At 48.9% G+C, this 23266-nt stretch overlaps 8 protein-coding genes across 8 annotated transcripts; 3 read left to right on the top strand and 5 right to left on the bottom strand.

The window, feature by feature from the left end:
* Positions 1-499: 499 nt before the first annotated feature.
* On the top strand, positions 500-2283 carry N7482_003629 (cytochrome P450; the record flags this gene model as incomplete). Its single annotated transcript, XM_056685754.1, has 3 exons — positions 500-632; positions 697-1533; positions 1589-2283. 3 exons carry the CDS (start codon positions 500-502, stop codon positions 2281-2283), a joined length of 1665 nt encoding a protein of 554 aa, XP_056544496.1.
* Positions 2284-3389: 1106 nt separating this feature from the next.
* On the bottom strand, positions 3390-5491 carry N7482_003628 (SLM1 family PH domain-containing protein; the record flags this gene model as incomplete). The annotated part of the gene is made up of 4 exons (XM_056685753.1): positions 3390-4248; positions 4300-4637; positions 4695-5182; positions 5239-5491. The coding sequence occupies 4 exons, from the start codon at positions 5489-5491 to the stop codon at positions 3390-3392; spliced, it is 1938 nt and encodes a 645-aa protein (XP_056544495.1).
* Positions 5492-8295: 2804 nt separating this feature from the next.
* Positions 8296-10363, bottom strand: N7482_003627 (cytochrome P450; the record flags this gene model as incomplete). The annotated part of the gene is made up of 7 exons (XM_056685752.1): positions 8296-8725; positions 8796-8988; positions 9070-9299; positions 9349-9452; positions 9511-9541; positions 9594-10030; positions 10121-10363. 7 exons carry the CDS (start codon positions 10361-10363, stop codon positions 8296-8298), a joined length of 1668 nt encoding a protein of 555 aa, XP_056544494.1.
* A 1015-nt stretch (positions 10364-11378) lies between these two features.
* Positions 11379-13055, bottom strand: N7482_003626 (uncharacterized protein; the record flags this gene model as incomplete). Its single annotated transcript, XM_056685751.1, has 6 exons — positions 11379-11742; positions 11797-11815; positions 11881-12637; positions 12690-12820; positions 12875-12905; positions 12957-13055. The coding sequence occupies 6 exons, from the start codon at positions 13053-13055 to the stop codon at positions 11379-11381; spliced, it is 1401 nt and encodes a 466-aa protein (XP_056544493.1).
* Positions 13056-14231: 1176 nt separating this feature from the next.
* Positions 14232-16380, top strand: N7482_003625 (uncharacterized protein; the record flags this gene model as incomplete). Its single annotated transcript, XM_056685750.1, has 5 exons — positions 14232-14869; positions 14918-15014; positions 15071-15766; positions 15828-16157; positions 16225-16380. The coding sequence occupies 5 exons, from the start codon at positions 14232-14234 to the stop codon at positions 16378-16380; spliced, it is 1917 nt and encodes a 638-aa protein (XP_056544492.1).
* A 968-nt stretch (positions 16381-17348) lies between these two features.
* N7482_003624 (transcriptional activator of ethanol catabolism AlcS) lies at positions 17349-17841 on the bottom strand (the record flags this gene model as incomplete). The annotated part of the gene is made up of 2 exons (XM_056685749.1): positions 17349-17433; positions 17543-17841. The coding sequence occupies 2 exons, from the start codon at positions 17839-17841 to the stop codon at positions 17349-17351; spliced, it is 384 nt and encodes a 127-aa protein (XP_056544491.1).
* Positions 17795-18515, bottom strand: N7482_003623 (GPR1/FUN34/yaaH family-domain-containing protein; the record flags this gene model as incomplete). Its single annotated transcript, XM_056685748.1, has 4 exons — positions 17795-17943; positions 18005-18105; positions 18176-18265; positions 18325-18515. The coding sequence occupies 4 exons, from the start codon at positions 18513-18515 to the stop codon at positions 17795-17797; spliced, it is 531 nt and encodes a 176-aa protein (XP_056544490.1).
* A 2517-nt stretch (positions 18516-21032) lies between these two features.
* N7482_003622 (SprT family zinc-dependent metalloprotease) lies at positions 21033-23152 on the top strand (the record flags this gene model as incomplete). Its single annotated transcript, XM_056685747.1, has 2 exons — positions 21033-21988; positions 22057-23152. The coding sequence occupies 2 exons, from the start codon at positions 21033-21035 to the stop codon at positions 23150-23152; spliced, it is 2052 nt and encodes a 683-aa protein (XP_056544489.1).
* Positions 23153-23266: the final 114 nt, after the last annotated feature.

Below are 23266 nucleotides of genomic sequence, written 5' to 3'. Positions count from 1 at the left end.
TTCCGAGGATCTCCTTTGTCTTCAATGCCGAGAGATCCCGGCCCGGAGAGAACGGACCAGGGCAACAACAGGCACAATCCAGAGCGAGAATGGAAGGGATCGACGGAACACGTAAGGCGAGCTAAGATAAGGAATAACCGAGAAGCGAGGTGATAAGTGCCGAGCAACCGGGCCGCATCGTTCCGAAGAAGCGAGGCAAAGCCGCTCGCGCTGGTTGGGCGGGTATCGCGGTGGAATTCGGGAAGCCTAGCACTGTGCCCAATGACACATACGCGGGAGAAGATAAGGGAAACTTCTAGGGTGCCAGTCTAGCAAAGAGACTTTCCAGCCCGATCCGCCTCAGTCGCCTTTCCGAAAGTTCGGTACTCGGATCTGACCCGCGAGCGGAGGAATGGCTGCTGTCATTAGAATTAGGGCGTATATATAACCCAGAAACCGGGCATTCTGAGACCCATACAAGCTAAACACTCAAGTTCATTCTACGAACACTTCAGACACCATGCCTGTACAACAGTTCTATCTCCTGGGCAACCCTGTCACGTCCGCAAAGGAGATCGAGATCGATTCCAACACCGACCTCGATGGACTCAAGCACTTGATTGCCGCGCACTTTGCTATCGTCGAGCCAAGTGGTAGGTAACACCGGGCAGAATTCACCATGATACCTTTTTTTCAATTACTCTAACACTCAACTAGGAATTGCCTTCCAGTTCCAAGAGGCCGAACTCGCCGAAGTTTCCGACGTTGTTGCTGCTAAGGGATTGGTGACGATCACCATCGATGGCCACGCCGTCCGCGATCCCCCGGGTCCCAAGGGCTTGCCTATGTTGGGTAACTTCTTGGAGATCTACCCCGATCACCTTGGCAACCACCAGCGCCTTTTCGAGCGATATGGTCCCGTTATTCAGACCAACAACATGGGTCGCGTCACCTACCAGACTAACGACCCGAACATCGCCGCTATTGCCTTCGCCGAATCCGACTTTTTCACCAAGGAGATCAACAAGGCCCACCCTCTTTACGCCCTGAAGACCCCCGCTGCTGGTGTCTTCCTGGGTGACACCGATACTCCTGAATGGAGAGTCGCTCACAAGTTCCTGCCCCCCGCCCTGGGTCCTAAGGCTGTTCGCCACTACGCCCCTACTATGCAGAAGACCGTCGAAGATGCCTGCAAGGTCTTCGATAAGCTGGATGAGCAGGGTGAGGCCTGGAACGTCTACCAGTACATGCTGAAGCTCGGTGCTCAGGCTGTCGGCAAGCTTACTCTGGGCTTGGACTTCCAGCACTTTACTTCGCCTGACGCGCCTGTTCACGAGATGGTTCACCTGATTGCTGAGCTTCTTTCCTTGAACAAGAAGGTCACCTCCAAGGGTGACTGGTATAGCAGCCTGCCCTTTGGTGACCCTAAGCGTCTGAAGGACATTAAGGCCCGTATTGAGGGTATGGTCGAGCAGTCTATCCAGGCTGCTGCCAGTAATGGTACCGAGGACCTCCCCCTGCAAGATGCCGCATTGAAGGCATCCAACATGGTTGGTAAGTATTTCAATCTTTCACTACCTATAATAGATACTAACTATATTGAATCTAGACTATGCTGTCCGCGCTACTGACAACAAGGGTGAGAAGCTGCCCAAGGAGAGTCTTGTCTGGGCCCTTGTCGTGGCCACTGGTGCTGGCTTCACAACTACAAGTTCGCTGCTTTCGTGGCTCATCTACGGCCTGGTCACCTACCCTGGTATGCAGGAGAGACTCCTCCAGGAGCTGATTGACAACGATTTCAACGACGAGACCGAGATCACTGCCGATTTCACAGAGCGTCTGGTCTTCCAAGATAAGTATATCAAGGAGATGCAGCGCCGACACAACCCCTCTTTCCAGCCTGGCCGTACTGCCAAGACCGACCTCATCCTTCCTGGTGGTTACAGACTTCCCAAGGACGCCGTGATTATTCCTGCCATCCACCACATTCACAACAACCCCGACCTGTGGGACAACCCCGCCAAGTTCGACCCCGACCGCTGGGACACCCCTGAGGTCAAGAACCGTCACAAGGCGGCCTACGTACCATTCGGTGCTGGTTCGCGTATGTGCATCGGTTTCAACTTTGCGCTCCAGGAGATCAAGGTCTTCCTGCCGAAGTTGATCTACAACTATAAGTTTGTTCGTGAGGGTGACGCAACCATCGAGTACGACCCCATGTTCCAGCTTATCCGCCCGAACAACCTGTATGTTCGTGCTACTAAGCGCGTCAAGTGGCCCCCCAAGACGGAGGTTGCTGTTTAAAAAGACTGCTCTCCCAAATATCAGATGCAGTCTTGATATCAAGCTCCGCGCCCACGGAAGGGCTTGTGTTGTATTTTCATAGTTCTTATGTTTCATGATCTGGAACCTTGTGTTATTTTATTGGGCTCTCAATTTCAATTTCATTTCAATTTCTCACTTCCACTCCCTCTTGTCTTCAAATGTAACGCGTCTTTCGTTTATTTAGTTCCCTTCTCTCCAAACTAATCATGTATATTTTGAAACAAAATGAGTAGGCATCTTGGTCGCTGAATCAAGGATTCCCTGGGTGGCGTGATGTGATCTCTTGAACCTCTCCATATCCCAATCCGGAACAGCGACTGCCAGACGGCTAGCCGATCGAAGGTGGACCCGCAGCAAGCATCTGAATCCCGGGGCCCCTAGGCTGTCCCTACCCGGTGCCAATGCTCCATCGTCTCAAATCCATACTATGATTTCACACTCTCTATATGAAGACTTCACATCGTACAAATAGGCTTTCATATCCCCCATAACCGGTGTCACTCGGTCATTATCCAAGCCTAGATCTTCTAGACTTTGACTCTGCTCGTGCAAAGAGTCTTCGGCGGCGAGAGCCTGGGATGATCTCACATTATCTTCGACGTGGGTGTCCCTGGCATCCGGGATGTCTCGGGTCTGCATTGGTGACAAGTCTGTTAGGCGCTTGGTCAATGACGAGGCAGCCATAGCACGAAATAAGGGTTGATGGCTTACTTTGACGCTTGAACCAACGTGTCACCCTGAGCAACTGGGGGCTTCTCGTGAGACCCGATAAACACTTTTACTGCGAAGGTTGTTAGAATCGTCGGCACATATACCAAGAAGGCAACTAAGTGTGGCTTTTGGAGCGATTTTCGCAGCAGAGATAGGTCTACAAGAATGGATGCTTTTGCACAGAAGTCCGTGTCATAGTCAGTCGTTGTTCGAGAGATGCTAGCGAAGCTGATATATGACAGATAATATTCGATACAGGAGTACTGAGGATGCTTGAAGAAGAGGGGGAGGGATGGATGTATCTCTCAACCCAAAGTTCATTCCTTAATGAAGCTACTTGGCTCTATGCTTCTCCAGCTGCGTTGCGATTGGATCTAGAGAAGTCTACTGATCACCCTCGCACGACGAGCTACCTGAGGAGGAGCAGAGTGATTGCGACGGTCAGCGATCCTAACGCTTGAAATGGCAGCAAAAGATGCCTGGTCGCCATCAACCCAAACAACGCGGTTATCTGGGGTCGAATCTTCTAGCTGTTGATTCTGCTTCTGTTTGGCCACAATTGCGGCGGGCCCGATCCAGTCACCGTCACAGCTACTGCGTTGGGTCAATTTGGGGCGGGATCTCTCATTGGACGCCTCGGTTCCCCGATAGGGCTGAAAGGATTCATTGCCTCCGCGGCTAGCGACCCGTGATCGATCTTCGAAGGCACTGTTACCCTCCAGTAGTGACCCAGCCGATGCTATGACATCTCTCCCAGCGGAATGGTCACGACTGGATGATAAGAAGGGCACCCGGAACTGTCGGCGGACCTGGATGTCGCTGGAGAAGGCACCCCCTGGCTGGCGAGGGACAGACGCGGGCCGCTCGCGAGATACAACCACAGCTCCGGCGGAGCCTTGCGTAACTCGACTGTTGATGGATCTGGCGCTCACGCTGCGGACATGCTTCCGGACAAAAGCATCTCGTTCTTCGCCTATCTTGCTAATCAGGCTCTCGATGTCCTCATACCATGCCATCATGACCTCGTGAGACTCGGCGCGGAGGACCCATGAGTGGCGCCGGTGCATTGCGCCACTTTGTCGGCCCTTCAATATGAACTTGTGAGAGCTCGAGTCTTCCTGTGAATGAGAGCCAAGCTTCTGCTCCGGCAGATAAAGCGACATGATCGGCGTCTGCCATGCCACACGATCGGCGGACTTGAATTCATGCAGATAAGTCGGGGATAGAACATACCTAGGGTCAGTTAGATAAGAGCTTCACCAAACACAGACAAAGGGACCTTACCAGCCAGGAGTATAACTCTTGACATATTTGCTCTTACGCTGCAGCATGCCAGCCCTAATTGCTATAGCGGCTGGCTCGTTCATGCCAGGGTAGGTAATGTTCTCTATATACCGTAGAGGAATCTGAGGATCGGGTAGCTCTTTGGTCTGGGTGACAAACGAATTCCATTCGCGATCGTGGGGCATCGAGATTGGACCCGCCTGGAGCTTCTCTACAGTATCGAGAGCTTCATTGGCTTCAAGTTGAGGGATACTAGCGTAGGTATTATAGGCTTTTTGGATCTGGCTCACAACAATCGACTCCAGCTTACGGCCAGAATTTTCTAGGTTTAAGAGTGCCTATGAATACAATATTAGTTAAGCACCCATCATAGGTATATTTAAGGAACTACAAACCCGATGCAAGTAGTTCTCTTGCTCGATCTGCTTCTCGACCTGTCTCTCCACGTTTAAACGCAGAATAAATGGATCGCCTTGGCCTAAGGTAGCAGAGGGGTCGGTGTCGACAAGCCCGAGAGCCTCGTGCAAGTTGTGCACGGACATGCGCGTGGCATCGATATCCTTCTTGAGGGAATGTTTGAAATATCCCGACAAGGCCCTAATTTCCTTGGTCTTCTTCTGGATATCGCTGCAAAGACCGGTCAACTGGCTGATTACTTCAACCTCCACTTCGACCGCCTTGTTGGTATTGGTATAACTCTGCTGGAGGGAATCCCGGAGAATAGATGTCGCATCCGCTAGGCCACCGGACTCAAGGAAAGTGGGTGGAAGGGTTTGATTGTTAACAACGTGAGAGGCAGCCAAGAGCAACTTCGCCTTAGTTTCGTAGGATTTGTGCACATCCTCGAAGAAGAGAATCAGGTCTTTGAGAATCTGACACCAAGCTAAATACTAGTCAGCAGAATCCCGGCTTGCGCGCACGAAGGGACTAGAAATCCACCTCCGAACCGATTTGCCAGCACCTCCGCCGGGTTCCCGGTAATAGGGATCGAAGTCATGAAAGCACTATTGAGATCAGGCGGATCCTCAGTGTGATATTTTTCGCTATCACCTAAGCTGAGACTGCTCAAACTGCCCGCGCGCCTGCTTCTCTGGCTGCCATTGCGTCGCAAGCTCCCCTTCTTCCTTAGAGAAGAAGCCTTCTTTAGGAAGGTACTCGCTCGGGACGGGATCGGGGAGCGAACGTGGGACATGGTCGAGGTAGACCGATGCACCTCCGCGGGGCCGCCGTACACGACCGAGCTGCGGTAACTGGCAGTGTGCAAGTCCTTGTTGAATTGGGGTTTGGGGGGGTTGAACTCGAGAGGGGATGGGTAGAATAATCGCAATCGGCGTGGTGAGTTGCAATTGAACTGGAATCGAGAAAAAGGTCAAGGCGAGAGGAAGAGAGGAAGAAAAATCAAGGATGATAATTGCAAGTCCTCACGAGCTTAAAGTGGCGGGTGCACGGAGGACTTTGTTTTGCGGGGAGTACTGGATCACTGGGGGTTGGTAGGCTTCAAGAGCAACTCATCCGCCCCACACATCCGACTATCAAAGGTCTGCCGAAACAAATAGTTACGAAGTAGGCAGATGAAGAGAAGAAGATGAAAATATGGGCTTCTTGGACGTCGGTAGGGCTGACGGGCCAAAGATTGAAGAGCGAAAGCATTACCAGGGTCAAACGATGAATGACGTCTTCGAGGGGGGGTTTCTCACGAGCGGCCGAAGTAAAGGGGCGTTGTCCGAGGAAGGTCCTTCGATGAGTTGGCGCCACCACCTCCTCTCATCAAACTCGTCACGGGAGACTGTCCCAGAATGAAGCTCAGCTTTGGTTGATCTCGGCCCGAGCTTCCCCCGCTGCTCTTTTGGGACCAGATCCCATGCGCGGGAGCCGATTCATCGTGCAACAACGTTCACTTTGCGCAGTATTCGACCTGCTAGAATTAGAGATGTATTCCGATCGGCTGGTATTGCTCTCCCATAGTCGGTGAGGAATCGTTCGATCAAGGCTCCGAATTATCGATGCGCCTATACTTCGAATTGTCGGACCTTCTTGAGCGCTTGACTGTTCATCTCATCGTGGATGACTAGGAGCCACGAGAACAATCGTTAAAAAAGGTGATGACGTATCTGGATCTTGAGCAATGGGCATTTCCATCTGTCCGAGTGGATTATCCTGCATGTTCTCGATGAGTACAGTTGTGGCCATCTCTCTGATGCTGCGACCCAATGTGCAAGCCGGATACTACGGCGACATTCGCCGTTCCGTCCTAGTAAGCGGTGGTAGTGGTACAGAGTGCTAGTCGAAGTCCCCACCGAGCATGCCACAATGTTTCGGGGGCATGGTCGCCGCTCGTGGCGTACCACTTGATGGGGGTCGTCGACGACCATGGCCACCGCCTGCGGTTCCACGGGTCTGCCTAGCCACGATCCTCCAGCGCCCTCGCCAATTGGATGTTGGACTACCCCGAATCCTTGGCTCACGTGGCACCGTAGGATCCACTGATCGTCCCCCGCATAGTACCGAAGACATTAGGTGGGTACGCCTTTCCGCATGCAGATCAAGTTCATCCCGCGTGGCGCGAAATACGTACACATTCTTCAACACCGGGGGTTGGGTTGAACTTCACCCCAAGAACTGCCGCCCTACCAATTCCCTCGGATTCCACCGGATCGCCCGCAGCGTCCGGAATCCACCGGGCTGAAGGCACAAATGGTCGGCACACCTCGCCCTCACGATATTGATCCTCGGGTCTCTTGGAAGTCGACCGGCCCGGTACGCCGGGCGGAAGTCCCGGAGACATTCTTCTTCGGGCCGTCTGTTCGGCCTGGGACAGGCGCTTACAGATCGTCGTCGGGGCAGGCCGGGTCCATCCACTCGAGAACTGGAGCTATTTGGGGAACATTCTCGCGACTAGAGCTGACACAGCTTTGAATACGCCCCAGTCGGTGGAAATCAAAGAACAACCTAATAGACAGTAAGACGAGCTAGACATTGCGACATGGACTAAGACGACTTCGTGGTTGAGGGCCAAGCTGAGGAGGGGGTATTTTACCACGATAGGATTGCTCAGCCTCCAACCATCCTGCTCTGGCTTTATATGGTAACTCTGGTATATTTGGATGTACAGCGTCGTGACATGCTACCTGTAGACCCCCCGAGGATCTCTCAACGGATCTTCCCAATATTCAATCAACCACTCGTTCCTTTGGGTAGCTGGAGTACTAATCAGTACAAGGAATTTCGCGCTCTGACACAAGGCATAATATGGGCCGAAAAGGCCGGGGGTGCTTCACTCATCCATCCTCAAGGCCAACACATTCAACATCCACCAAAAAATACACTCCATCAGGTATATTGCTATATCACTCTATTCTTGAATAATTTACCCATGTATCTAAATCTTACGCCAGCTTACTAGAGATAAAGCTTTTGAATGGCCGGGTACGGAGAATGCCGATTCAAATGGAAAACGCATTGTAAAAGGAAAAGCCAATCAACGAGTAAATGACAATAAAAAGCACGTTCAGGCCAGGCGAGACTCGGGAAACTCGGGAAATTGAAATCGGTCATGCAAATTTGTCAAGCCGGTAGGTGAGGCTCCACATGGCGGGGTTTGACCAAAAATCGAGATCATCCAGGCGCGTTCAAGGAGTTCTCAACGAAGACAAACCACTCGAGAGTTCTTGCGTTGCAAACCAGAGGAATGAGCGATTGCCGTGAATGGTAGATTCACCTAGCCACATGCTGTAGACATAGGCTGATGCTAACACATCGTGTTTGGAGACTAACACCTGCTAAACCATTACTTCCCGCTCTTTGGGGCTGGCATTCTCAGCTTGCCGTTGACGGTTGCTCTCGCACTGACATGACCCATCATTGAATAAACTTTCTGATATAGACAGGAGACTGAAAAAAAATATATAATATCCTTCTCTTTTTGTGTTCTGCTTTAGTAACCGCAACAGAGAACTCGGGCATCCATAAACACACCTACGCCGCCTCTTTGCTCCCCTAGGCTGCAGAAGTCTTTGTCGGCTTCGGCCACTCCGTCCTTCTCTTGGCTCGGATATACAAATTTGTAGGCCGAATCAGCTGGTACTGGGGATCATACTCGACGGAATTTTCTCCTTCGCGGGAGAACTCGTATCTGTATACCAAAGACGGGAGTGCCACCTTGACTTCTCCGAGGGCGAAGTTGAACCCGATGCAAGACCGCGGACCAGTTGCGAAGGGAATATATGAGCATTTGTGCCGTTTCTTTGAATCATCGCGTCCGAACCGCTCCGGGTCGAAGCGGCTAGGGTTGTCCCAAATGTCAGGGTTCGCATGTATGGCGTAAAGGGCAATGATCAGTGCCGCCCCTTTCGGGAGCTCATATCCACCAGGGACAATGCAGTCAACCTTGGTAATCCTGCCGGGCTGGAATGATGGGTTGTGTAGCCTAGAGAAATGACACGCCGAGATGAGCATGCTATGATCCTGGGGGGCGGTGTTGTGCAAGGGCCGCTTACCTCTGAGTCTCCTTGATGAACTTATTTAGATATGGAAGGCTATCCGTAAGGTCCGGATCATAATGCGTGTTCTCGTTGACTCCGAAATCAACAAGCTCTTGCAGTAGACGGTCTTGCGTTCCTTCATAGGTGCATAGGGAGTAGAGCAGCCAAGATAATAGGCAAGCCGTCGTGACAAAGCCTGCTCCGACAACTATTTATTGGCAATGTGAGCCAATGTGTAATCTAAATCCGCACACAGCGGAAATCAATGATGAAGACTGGTTTCTCTCACCTGGGAGCATATTGGGCGATATAAGTTCCCTTGGCATTTTTTGTCCCTTTTCATCGATTGCTCTGTTGAGGTAATCAAAAACACACGTTGCTTGCAAAGCAGCCTCGCTTATAGGCAGATCCTGATCTCCGCCTTTCGGACATTGCTCGAAAGCATTGTCAAGGAGATCCTCCACGTGTTTGTATACCCTTGCCAATTCCTTGGGATCACCGAATGGCAGTTTTGAGTACCTGTAATCCATCAGCTATCCTGCAAAGCCGCTGGGGCCAACGAACTGACCATTCTCCTTTGGACGCCACTTTTTTATTCAGCTGAAGGGTTCTTTGAATGGACGTGACTAAGGTATGAACCGGAGCGTCCACTGAATCGAAATGATGAAGGTTCTGTGCCAACCCATTATAAGGACAGAGCTAAGAGGTGAAACAGAATTTCAGCACTCACCATTCCCAAGGCAAATTCGCCTATCGCTCCACTGTAGAATGAGTCAGTAAAGAAGGGATAGGTCGTGGGAGAAGAGTTAATACCTAGCTAACTTTAGCATGTACGCATAAGTGTTCCATGCCTCACCGCGCTCATCAAGTTCGTCAAACACCGAAAATGACGAGTGAACTACCTTCTGCATCAGAGGATGGTAGTGTCGGATGGCCTTCGGGTTCATCGAGGGGGCTATGAAGCGATGGGCCGTGCGCCAGTTCTCATTAGTGTCGCAAAGAAACAGAGCATGCTGATTATTGATAGGGTACAGCGGATGATTGGGGTTGGAGGTCGCCTTGGTAAAGTAGGGACCCTCCGAAAAAGCCACGTCGGCCACGTTAGGGTCGCAGGTGAGGTAGTTTTGCCGGCCGTAGGTGGTATATTTGATGACACCCCCAAACTTATGGAACATGCGCGCATGATTGCCAATATGATCGGGAAAAACCTCGTAATATGCGCCTGCCAATGGGAGACCCTCCGGCCCAGCCTGTGTTCAACAATTGTGTTAATCTTATACAGCACGACCCTGGTACTCTGCTTCTTTTTTCATTGAACTTGGTGGAAGAGGATTTCATACTGGTTCGCGGACTTGGTGTCCATCAACAAGTATTCCCACAGGTTGGGAGCTATCAAGGACTTCCTCGACGTCATGCAAGAGATGTCCTGTTTGGTTTTGGAAACTGATGCCATCTGGCACAATAATGTTGAATTGAGCGGCAGCCTTCGCTTTCAACGCGTTGAGGTCATCTGTTCGTTCAAATCGAATCTCCTGCTTGGTTTTGTTGGGATCCTTTCCCAGAAGGAATACTTCCACAATCATGATGGACCTCGTAAGTAGTCAGAATATTGACGAAGCGGCTTTAGAGGCGTGATTGGAAGCGAGATTCCGGGGTGACATTATATTATAACATCTAACACCTAAAGTCAATAGCCCCTTCCAAATAGAGTTTCTCCCCTCCAACCCCCTCCTTGGCGTCATTTGATGTCCAGATCAACGCCACGATTAATTAAGATTTTGGGCCCAGCAATACGTATTACTATTGACTTTATATATGACGTAAGTGCAACATTTTGCCGGTCTCGCCAGCAGCTGGCTCTGGAAAGCCCCCGGCATCTTCGGATCGTGAGTTCTAATGGACTGGTCATCAGTCTTCCGGATGACCGGTCTTCTTCCATCCGCTGTTTAGAGAGGAATATTAGCCGAGAGAAGCGGATAAGATGTGCTTTGCTTAGTCCGTGGGAAACTTGTAGTCAGCAGAGACGAGGACCGGGGCTTCCGTGTGCATAAACTGTGAGCTTTGAAGCTCATCGTACACTAAGGACTATCATCCAATGATTCTTTTGACGTATTTCAATCAACTGGCAAGCATTCCACTTTTGTATTCGCTTTCGGAGTTCGCCTAGGTATGAGAAGTTATCATCTAGAACTACTAACAGAATACCTGCAAAATATGTTGAGATATAATTCAAGTCTCGGTATGCTCACTACTTAAATGGATATTTTGGTCGAGTAGATTTTTCAATAAGTACTGACTGGCCACATATGAGTGTTTGGGTAATATAATGGGATCTTCTCAGGACGGAACTACTTTATTGCAGGCCATGGAGGCTGAGACAGCACTCTGAGAAGGTTTATTTCATATGTAGATAAAATGCGGTCCGCTCGATGATAGTGACTGGTCGCCATCTGAATATGGTAAGTAAGCACAGCAACTTTTAAATACACCCGCGGGTTGAAGTTTAATTTACACATGTATCTGCAGTGGACAATAGAAGGTCGAAAGCAAAAAACACCTGTGCTGGCAGGATTTCTGTCGGGAAACACCTGCCAGTTTTCAAAAGACAAAGACCTCATCCGTAACGTGTGCGACAGCGGTTGGTCGATGGAACCCCAGCTCGACTAGGGTATTGGTTATCGCCTTTTGCATCCCCGGAGGACCGCACAAGAGGATCTTGGACTCTTCCCCATTTTGGGCCGGGAGTCGCTCTTGGATTAACTGCTTGTTGATGTGTCCACTGCCGTATTGCCATCCATCTGGGGGCGAATCCAAGACGTACCATATCTTGAATTTGTGGGGGAAGGTTCGAGCATAATCGTCAAGTTCCTCGCGAAGAAGGATATCCTTTTCGGTTCGGTTGGCAAACAACACGCTAAGCTTTGTATTGTCTTTCTCGTTGGTGCAAACTGCTTTTATGATACTAAAATTTAACAGTTTCAGCATACAGCCCTTAAAAGTAGATGGGACATATTACCTGAACATAGGTGTGATTCCTGCAACCGTTCGTGTGAGTTACATTCCCCGCTAATCTTAGAGCGCGCATCGACATGGTACTCACCTGAGCCACCAGCAATCATGCCCATTTCCCGAGTCAGATACCGAGTATATTTCATCTTTCCACCAGGGCCCCGGAAATCTGCCTTATCACCAATTGCAAGATTTGCGAGATATTGCGACATGAAGCCGTTGGGATAGGTCTTCACGACCAGCTCCATCCGTCCTCGTTCGCGATTACTCGACACTGGAGTATAGCTCCGACTTACCATTTCCCCCTTGTCATTTTCATGCCGTATGTAGACATGTTGGCCTGTTGGCAACCCCAGAATGGAACCAGCTTCCGGAAGACCGAAGACAAATCGGAAAGTATCCGGAGAGATCTTATGTTTCTCCACGAGGGGAAAGCTCTTGAATTCTCGTGGATTCAAGAATCCAGAGTTGATCGCCCGTCTCCTAGCAATGACAGGTCCAGCTTTGATATGCGCAGGAAATGGAAGTTTCTTTTTGCCTTTGAACAAAGAGCTGAACCAGAACGTCGCTGCTACCGCCATGAATGCGCTAGCGACAGACGAAATGCAAAAGCCAGCCCAAAATCCACCAGCCTTGTCGAGTGCGAATAAACCTTTACTCGATCTCGTACCGAGAAAGATAATCCCAGTGATAAAAAAAAGGCCAATAGAAATAGCTGAAGCTAGAGCTTGAAGTTGCTTCTTGCTGGCGGCTTTCTTCTTGCTGGCGGCATCTTCCTTATGGGCAAAGGTTTCTCGGGGAGTGAGCGTGATGTCAGCCGCCCCCGTCGTAGTTGTTTCAGACCGCTCCTATTCGACCTGTAAGTGTCTCCCAATCCAACAGTACTCGAGTGAGTCTAACATTATCGGGTAGTCTGCCAACGAGATATTTCTCCAAGACCTCCCGTGCATCAGTGCTGTGGCCGATGTCTTCAAATGCTTCGGTGGTGTCTTGGCCCGCGGATTCCACTAAGATAGCTACCCCTCCAGGATCTTTCTGCCTGTTAGCGCAACGGGAAGAAAAGAAATATGGCTGGGCGAACTCACGTTCCTCAAGGTAGGGTGTAATATTGTAAACCTTTACTTGGCGTAAGTCTCAGGTTTTGCAACGCGATGGGAAATATCACACCTTGTTATGCAAGATTACCCACAAGTCATTCTTGGTGGCATGTCTCGCAACCGCCCCTCTGGTGATCACCTCATTATCGGTGGTATCGTTTTGGGACATATTGTCAACAACGAAATATTTGTTCAAGATCTTCGCTGGAGGAATGCACGATATCTTAGGAATGTTTCCTAGTAGAGAACCGAATATTTTCAGTGGGGGACAAGAGCGAGAAATACTTTCTAAATGATTTTGATTGGAAAGGATGATGTGAGACCAGAAACCGAAACTTGTACCCCCATTTCCCATCATGGAGATACGACAATTCTCCGAAACTATTTTTCTCGGATTTCGCTGGATAAGTCATTTGGTCTAGTCTTCCAATCAACCATGGTCCCCAATATCTTGCTACCTAACTCAAACCTTGTCCAACGGCGAAGAGGTCACGTGTGGCGGAAGCTTCGGAAGTCGTGTGTGCTTCGAGAAATCTTGGGTCCGGTCGTACTTGTTCAACGGTACCTAAGTGCAAGTTGTAGATTCGGAAAGCCAAAAATAAGGGTTAGCTGTAAATCTATGGATAGTGGCTGAACGTGTCCAAAACCTTATTCTCTCATCCCATGACCCCACTGGAAACTCCCCACAAAACTTACATTGTTTGGTGTTTAATACGCTTTATGGTTCAGGTATATATATTCCCGAGTTTGAGTTTGACGCCGGATAAAAAAAGCGATTCTTTCGGGACTCTAGATTTTACCCCTCAATACTCATGACGCGTGGCATTGTGCTCTGGGTCAAAGTCAAACGCCACAAGTGCTAGTGGACCAATGCCCGCTGGCTCCGGACCGTCCCTCAGCATGAAAATACGACCCGTAGGTAGTAATGAGAGCATGACTTTCCTACGATCCACGGATGGAGGGAACCAGGTGATCGAAAGCCACGACATCAGAAGGCCCAGGCCCGCTATTTGTCCTTCCTAGCATTGGAAAAAGCATGATCGGAATGGAAAGGAATCAATGCAGTCCACTAAAAGAACATCGTGCTGTTTGCAAAATCAATCCTCCTGATTAGGGCCATACTGGCCGCCTATTATAATAAACCGGTAGTCAAATTTTGAAAATAATCACGCTGCTTATCAAAGTATATGAACAGAAGGAGACCCGTAAAACCGAGCCATCTACTTTCCTTTAGCACAACCGACAATTCAACCAGGGAAAGGACAAGCTCCCATCGGCCGTCAATTCTTTATCATCCGTTAACTCAATCAGACTGGTTCAACCATCCCGCAAAGCAAATCCCAGTATGCCTTCATGGAAAGCACCAACAATTGGCGAGCGCCCCGTCGCTCTTCTAGGAGCTGGAGTCCTTGGTGAGGAAGAATTTGTGCCTTACAATGGCTTTGTGAGCAAATATTTACAAATTATAGGTCGTCGAATTGCCTGCTCATGGGTAGCTGGTGGCTACAATGTCATCATTAGAGACCCCAGTCCTGAGCAGAGAAGCGCCGCTATTCATTTTATCGACAACAATGTCGCCGAGTTTTCAAAAATCCTCTCAACCACCAGCGTTACGAAGAAAGGCACATATAGTGCGGTTGAAGACCTTGATTCTGCTGTCAAAGACGCCTGGTTTGTAATCGAGGCAGTTCCAGAAAAGCTAGGTCTTAAGATTTCTATATTCGGGGAGCTCGCCCGAAAGGCACCATCAGACTGTATCCTGGGTACCAATTCATCATCCTACAAATCAAGCTTAATGTTGGATGAAGTGGATGCGAACGGGAGAACGCGGGTTCTGAATGTCCACTACACCATGCCGCCAACGACGAGGACCGTGGAGTTGATGACCAGTACTTATACTGACGAGGCAATATTCCCCTTCCTTGTTACACAGCACAAGAACGTCGGCCTTCTCCCAGCTGTTGCTCGAAAGGAATCCACTGGGTAAGCCCCTCGATTAGGTTGGCGGTGTTCTGGTCTGACTATGAGCAGGTTTATTTTCAACCGTCTCTGGGCCGCAATCAAGCGTGAAACCATAAAGATCCTCGCAGAAGGGGTCAGCGATGCTGAGGAAATAGACACCTTGTGGGTGAGTGTACATATAGTTCCGCTTTAGGTCCAACTCCATACTAACCACCTGAGAAGGCTGAGATGTTTGGCGATAAAAAGCCAGGCCCGTGCGCATTGATGGACGCCGTTGGCCTTGACACAGTTGCCTTTATTGAAGATAACTATATTCAAGAGCGTCATCTGGATCCGACCAACACCGTTGAATTTCTCAGAAAGAACTACATCGCGCAAGGCAAGCTGGGAGCCAAGTCTGGCAAAGGTGGCCTCTACCCACCTGGATATACGACTAAAGTCAAAGGAAAGGAGGAGTGCAGCACAGAAAATCTGGCTGCTCCCACAATCTACCTCTTGGACATAGGCTTTGGTGAGAATGTCCACGCGGATTACTTTAACTCTGGGAGACTCATTGTTGCCTCTGCCGACGGCACTACTTGGCGGGCTATTTTAAGCGGCCTTGAAACGCCAGATGGTATTGATGTTAGCCTATCAACCGGGCGAATCTTCTGGACCCAAATGGGGGTTCCATCAGAAAACAATGGATCGGTGCTGTCCGCAAATCTTGATGGCTCAGATGTCAAAGAAGTCATATCCAAAGGTCAAGTGCATACGCCTAAGCAGCTCGCGATCGATCATCAGAACGAGAAGCTGTACTTCTGTGATAGAGAAGGTATGCGGGTTCACCGAGCCAACTTCGATGGCAGTGAGCATGAGATCATAGTCCAGACTGGCGATTTCAGGGACTCCGCCCAAAAGGAGGACGAGTTGAGATGGGTGAGCTACATGCCTATGTATCGAGACTTGACATTGGAACTTACGTGTGTTAATTTTTTAGTGCGTTGGAGTTTGCATTGATACCGAGAATGGCAAATTCTACTGGACCCAGAAGGGACCCAGTAAATCTGGCAAAGGCCGCATCTTCCGTGCCAATATCAATATGCCACCTGGAGGAAGCGCACCAAATCGGCCTGATATCGAACTCCTCTTCGACAAGTTGCCTGAGCCCATTGATCTTGAGATTGATGTTGCTCAGAAAATGCTGTACTGGACAGACAGAGGCGAATATCCCTTGGGCAATACGTTGAACCGAGCCCCCGTTAGTCCCGGAATTGCTGCAGGCCACGCTACGTCGAAATTTGAGATTTTGAGCCGGCACCTCCATGAGGTAAGAGTTGTTCACACATTGTATCATGTGCCAATGCATCAACTAGATGGGCTAACATTCGATATAGGGGATTGGACTCCGGCTCGATCATGTCAACAAACACGTATATTATACCGATCTTGGTGGCTCAGTATACCGATCCGATATGGATGGAAAAAATAAGCAGACGCTCTGCAATGTGGGTGCGACTTTCACGGGTATTGCGCTGGCACATGTTGGATGAGCCCTATCCACGCCTTTCAGGGTGCAAATAGTATTCTTCATGTACTCTTCATGACTTTGAAAACTGCTTCATAAAAAGCCCACTTGAACAGATTGATACTATTTTTTACTGAATTCCAAGGTCGTTTCCCATTCAATTTATTTCATTCAATTTCAATAGTTGGCTGAATTTCTGGAATACGACTTCCACCAGATGTAGCAGACATAATGACTTGCTGGGTCACAATTCTGTGGTGCTTCGGCAATACGAAGAGTAGGCCTAAGAGTAAATCAATGTAATTTAATCGAACCACCCTGTCCTTGGGTATCAAATTCGAGTCTTTCAGATTGGCTCATAATGATTATACTATAGGAAATTCTACCTGGAGGAGTCGTGGCACCGCGCAAGGTCCGTTCTGATGCTATTTTCGAATGTGTGTAACCACATATCTGTCACCTAACGCCGTTGTAGCGATCGGTCGGCGCTGATACAGGGGTGAGGCCAGGAAGAAGCCAGTGTTTGCTCTACGCACTGATTACCTATCCTTACTTCTTTCATTCTGGACATGTGACAGATATATGGCAGATTCAGCTTTCAACTCGCGCATTTTCACGGTGAAAGGCAAACATTGGAGTATACAATAGTACCATGTGTAATATATGCACAGGAAAATCCTTTTGGGAAGCTTTTGGAAAGACCGAAACGGATGACAGATTGAGGGCGGAACTATCCTAGCCACCACGCTGACCTATTCCGTAATAACTTGAATAGCCTCATAACGAAATTTGCAACTCTGTAATTTTATATTGACGCCCATGATTTATGTTAGGAGCCCGTCGAAAAAGCAAATCACAGTACCGACCTACCAATTTGTCTCTGTCAAGGCACCGAGAAGCAGCAACTGCTTTTGTTTGACTGCTCCTCCTCCACCCTTGTCCTTAGCCATAACTCAATAAACCACTGCCATATCTTCTGCTATATCATTGATGTTACACTTCCTTGGTTTTGCGGTCACTTGCGCCTCTTATTACTTGACTAAGGTCCCCGACTGGCAATGTGAAAGGGAAATCCACACTTTGCAGCATTTGTATCAGAAGGAAGTACCAGCCCGACATTGCGCCAGCAAACATGCAGGCACCACCAGTCTTTCAAAAGAGAGATTAATGTCAGCTTCAGTTTCAACTTGGAGGCGTGGGTTATAACTGTAGGATGAAGTTCACAATTAAGCGCTAGGCACTGACCTTCTTTAGCGACCTGGCTAAGCTTACATTCCCATTCCCCACTTGCCATGATGAGCCAGCAAGGAAACAGAATCCTAGCGTAAGGGTAAGAAATATTACCACGAAGCAAACGTTCGTGCGGATGCTGCAAATGAGGTAAATGAAGCATAGAAGACCCATAAACAGCTCGAAGAATGCTAAAATGAGCACGTTCGTTAGTGACAAAGGAAGAATATCTTGCAGTAGGAAGGGTTCGGACCATATGAATTGTTGAATCCTGGATTTTCAGGATTTGACGGGTCGTATGCAGTATAGGCTGCGTAGAACGGGGTTAATGTTGCAGCCAAGGAAAGCCAAAATGCAGCTAGTATCGTGTCAGCCGGAGTTATGCATCATGGATATCAAGGCTGGCTTCATGTCCATACCGTAAGACGAGAAGACAACAAAAATAAAGGTGTTCCCAAGAATAAATTCAAGGACAGCCGCGAGGATCATGAGCAATCCTCCAAAAAAGTATGCAACACCACTATAGCAAGCAATCAGTCAGTCAGCGGCCCCGCACAAAAAGGAAAGTAGGCTCCGCAATTTTGGCGTACACGGTAGCAGCTCCAAAACCCCCAGCTCCTCTCCATTCCATTAGGTCACAGGCCATAGGGGTTAAGCTTAAGATAAAGCCCATAACGCCACTGTCGATCATTAGATATTAGGACCACCATGATATCAAACGCAAGTAGGATCTACTTACAGAGGTGTAGGGTTCCCAAGGATTGCTTTAAGCTCTCTTCTGGTTGTTGAGGCGCATGATACATATATCTTCTCGGGGAGATTTCGCGACAAAGGAGTGCTCTCATTCGTAATATTTTCTTTACCCTGCTCTGGCCCATCGTTAGGACCTTTGACTGAGCAGTGGGTACAAATATCCCCCTCGTGTGACATTGCAAGAGAAGCGAGAGCGGTTGTAAGTAGGTGCTGTGTCGTATGGTTGAGAATTAATGTAAATTGAATTTGTGGCTATCCGGCGACCATTAATATTTATATGCCATATATTAAGGTAGCGGATCACGTAATTATAACTATATTTCAGAGTGCGGGGACTCATATAATCTTTGAAGAAATAAAAAAATTGTTATAACCTAATTTGAGTATTTAAAGTTTATATGTAACTTTGGTAGAGATTCAGAGGATAAGGAACAATGCTGGTGTATTGATTGGTCCTCTTCTCCGCTAAAACCACATGATTGATCCCGGTCGGTGGCAAAGTGATATCATGAGTTCTAACTAATAGAGCCGCTCCACGTGAATCCGGTGGGTTCAATCCTCGGAGGCGGCCGGGCCATACACACTAGTCTCGTGCGTTAAGGTTTGACGACGGAGTACATTCAACTTCCCGTTCATCGTGCCAAGACCTGAAGCAAAGTCACTGATATCTCAATGATGTTGGGGCAGTGATTTTAAGAATCACGCCGTTCAACATACTATTTGCGGTACCATTTTACTGTATCTCAAGCTAGCGCTAGTCGAACGATAACGAACCACCAGTTTATGGAAATCCATTTAATAGCGCTAGTGGAAGCAAAATTGCAGCCTATGACCTGGCAAGGGAGAAATCTAGAAACTCAGATTTCACGTAGAATAATATGATATATAGTTCTCAATCCGTCTTTTTCGTGCCTATCTTTCGCAATACTGGTCTTCCATATTGACCTGATTTACCATGCGTAATATTAGGGAGATTGACTGGACGCTGAATTCAGCCTGTCCTCGGCGGGAATGTACCGCAACGCAGATAGTCACTGAAAAATGTGAGGAAACGAGGGACAGGGGAGTTGGTGACGACATGGCGTTCTGCCGCCCAACACTGCTGCTTCGGGCGCCGGCTAAGCCGGAAGGCCACCTTTCAATGATGGATGACAACGCCAAGGAAACATGAGTACGGAGTAGGACAAGACTAGAAGCTGAATACGAAATAACTATTTGATTTCGGAATTTGGATCACAAGTGAACGCCAGTATTTGTTCTCTTATTATTTCAGAATCCGCCATGTTTTGGTACCTTTACCAGTAAAGGGCCTCTAGTCCAGCGTCTATACGTCCCATCTCCTAACTTTTATTTCAGTATGTATTAACCGGTGCACGAGAGATTGATATGGACTATTATGCAATAAAGTTACTTAATAGGATGTCTCTCTATCTCCTTGGTCCAATGATGGTATAAAAGACATCAGGATAAAATACAATTCATGATCTACATTTGACTAAGCTTGATAAACATAGACCTCCTCACTTTGGTTCACCTCGGGCCTATGGTGGGAAAGAATGACCAGAAGTTCCGCAGAGACGAATATGCGTTGGTCGTCCAGAAGTGTTCGGGGATTCACGGAAGACTGTTCTTTGATTGTAAAACAGAATAGCCGAGCCTCCCTGGCCTTATCCATGGTTTGATAAAGCGGAAAATGAAGGAGGAGCCGAATGGATTTAAAGTCCCAGGATTGACATTGACTGAAGTGGAGCTTGCGTAAACATATTAGATTCGATTCCATTAGCATGTTCCCTGGTTGACTTACCTACATACCTAGATAAGCTAAATGGTAATGAAAATGGTAGAATTCAGGTAATAATCCTTGATAGGTACGTCTAGACACTTGAACGGCAGAAGTCGGAGTGGTCCACGACCTTCAAGACGACCGTTGCGCCAGTGAGTGCGGCGGGCCCGGCGACCGTTTTAAGGACTGCATTGAATGGCCAGCCGCTCACCCACGACCTGCACCCACTTGGTCGCACTTGGAGAAAGCCGGAGGATTCCATACGAATAGTTTGGCTAGACAAGGTATGGTGACTATCACGTGAGCAACAGCACTTGGGATCTCAGCATGTATATTGACCAAGATATGGCTGAGGTTGAATTGACCTAAACCCTGAATCTATAACTAGATGCTAGGCAATGACCGGATAGGTTTTAGTCAAGTTTATGTATCATCCAGCGCGCAACGATAACAAATGAAGCACATGACCAAGAGGTTTCATTAATGCTGCCTCCCGCCTGTGTTGAACCGAGATAGAGCATAAATCGCAGTTTTTTTTAAGAAAAAAAATTTCCATCCATATGTCTCCCACCTTTTGTCGTCAAGTGTTGGAGACCATCTCATTCCCCATAACCACTATTCATCGGGGTATGTCATGTACAGCGGCCAATAGTCTGGCGATAAGGCAATATTGGCGGTTTATTTGGGGGGCGGTTACCGGGCCAACTGTTCGCCGTTGAGAGCCCACCCTCTGAAGAAAGCCTGTCGCCGAACCACATTGACCACTATTCAACAATTGACACAGAAGTCCCGCCTTTGCCGGAGGGCCACTGGTTGTCCTATTTGCTCTCCAGGAAGCCTCCTTCACCGAGAAGTCGCGACCCTGGCTCAGCCAAGATTGGAGCGACCCCACCACACCAGTCCCGATCACGATGGCGCGACTCAACACAACGAATCCACTGACCAGCAACTTTCAGCGGCAACAAAGCTTGAAAGAACGAGCTGACCGAATCCCGACCAGTACTTTGGCATCCGAAAAGCAAATTACCAACAGCAGGACTTCCAATGGCAGCATCGGTAGCACCAGTACACAATCCAGAGCCTCATCACAACGGCAGAGTAGGGGATCAAGCGCCATATTCGACATCTTTTCCGATGAATGTTCAGCCATCGAGAGCAGCAAGGCTGAGATAGGTCAAGATACACCATCCTGCTCACCCAACAAACAAAAGAAAACCAGAACGCTCAAAGGTGCCAATGTCAACTCCCTCCTTCTCCCGATGCACCAGGCACCACGCCAAAGATCCCACGTCAAATTAGAGACCGACGACTATGAAAAGGAGAACGATATCATGGAAAATACACCGGAGCCATACACAGCAACGAGGGAAGCCGTTCCGCCGCCGTCTCCAACAAGACGAACCGTGCCGCGAATCCCCAACAGAAGCCGTCCAGAAAATAGGCCTTTGAGCCCCGTGAGCCCAGAATCCGGATCAGATGAAAACTGTGGAGACAATAGCTTTCACTCACTAGACGACTTCATTGTCAGTGACAATGAAGATCTCAGCTTCCATGAAACGTCTGGTTCTGAGACAGAAGACGCAGAGGTTCCAAGGCCGCCTCCAACCCACAAATCCACCCGAAAGAGATTGATGAGAGGAAAGCGACCTGATCCCAACGCTGAGGAGAAGACACTGAAGGATACTTTCCTGAAAGTACCCTTTCGACTGGAACCTGAAACTGCTGACACACCAAAGTTGTCTTCATCATCTCAAGACAGCCCTAAGAAAGTGTCTCAGGATGACCGTCATGTCTCTACAAAGCTCAATGCGCTGAATCTAGATGGAGACAATGAACCAGCTTCTCAGGTGGAAATGGTGTTCTCACGGTATGAGTTACAATATCTCTCCGATCATCCAGGAGGGATCGTTTTTGCTGACGAGTCGTAAAATATAGTTCCATTATCGCGGGGGACTCTTCGTCCACGGAACTACGTCCAACGAACAAGAAAATGGAAACACCCCTATCAAGCCCATCACGAGCACGCCTGAGATCTCCAGCCAAAGACAACAGTCGGATTCCACCAAGTCCTCATCGCGAGAGTACTGATGCCTTTTGGAGCCAAGAAGTTACTAACAATTGGAACGACCATTATTCAACCCGCTGGAAAAAGACGCCTGGCCGAACTGTCATTGAATTGCTGCAAGATTTTGACGACTCAGAAGACGAGAATAGCAGTCGTGAATCTGGTACCAGCAGCGATCTCGAACCTATTCGAAAAATGGATGTGGAGGCGCCGAAGACACCCAAGACGCCCAGCAAGACAGCCCTCAAAAAGGCAGAAGCAGAGAAGAATCGAGCTACCAAAGCTCGCCGACTGTCATTCAATAACAAGAAGGCTGACTTTGCGAAAACCTTCTTTAACGTCCTAGACCACGCTGTCTCCGGTGGAGAAGTCAGTCGGCTCACAGAAGCTACTGGCGGCGTCGAAATCGTCTGGTCTAAGACCCTTCAAAAAACCGCTGGTCGAGCCCACTGGAAAGGTGAACGGCTTGTTTCCCGTGAACCAGATGGCCATAAAAAGGGGCTGGGCAAGATCCAGCACCATGCCATGATCGAGCTAGCAGAGCGGATTATCGACGATGAATATCGGCTCATCAACACTCTCGCACATGAGTACTGCCACCTGGCCAATTACATTGTCTCCAATGTGCATGACAACCCCCATGGCGCCAGCTTCAAGCGTTGGGGCCAGGAGTGTGCGGAAGTTCTGAAGGACCACCCGATCTATGGTGGCCAGATCAATGTGACAACAAAACACAGTTACGAGATTGACTACAAGTATGTGTGGAGTTGCGTGTCTTGTGGTCAAGATTATGGCCGCCACTCAAAGAGTATCAATACGGAGCGTGTTCGTTGCGGTGCCTGCCGTGGTGTGCTACAGCAGATCAAGCCAAAGCCGCGCAATGTGTCGCCGAAGAAGAACGCGACGCCCGGCCCCAGGAATGTGCTGCACGATGTGACGAGAAACCTTGGGGCGTTTACTCTGTGAATGACTAGAATCCTCCCTCCCTCCCCCTTTAGCCCAATTGTTTCCTTTTGTTCAAAATATGGCGATCTCAAGATCTGCTCATTGCCCTTAGCATACTTGCGTTTTGAATTAGCG

The sequence above is a fragment of the Penicillium canariense genome (assembly GCF_028826845.1).
Source record: "Penicillium canariense strain IBT 26290 chromosome Unknown utg000002l_segment0_segment0, whole genome shotgun sequence".
Taxonomy (NCBI): domain Eukaryota; kingdom Fungi; phylum Ascomycota; class Eurotiomycetes; order Eurotiales; family Aspergillaceae; genus Penicillium; species Penicillium canariense.
Note: the sequence above shows the minus strand (reverse complement) of the source record. Positions and strands in the feature narration are given on the sequence as shown.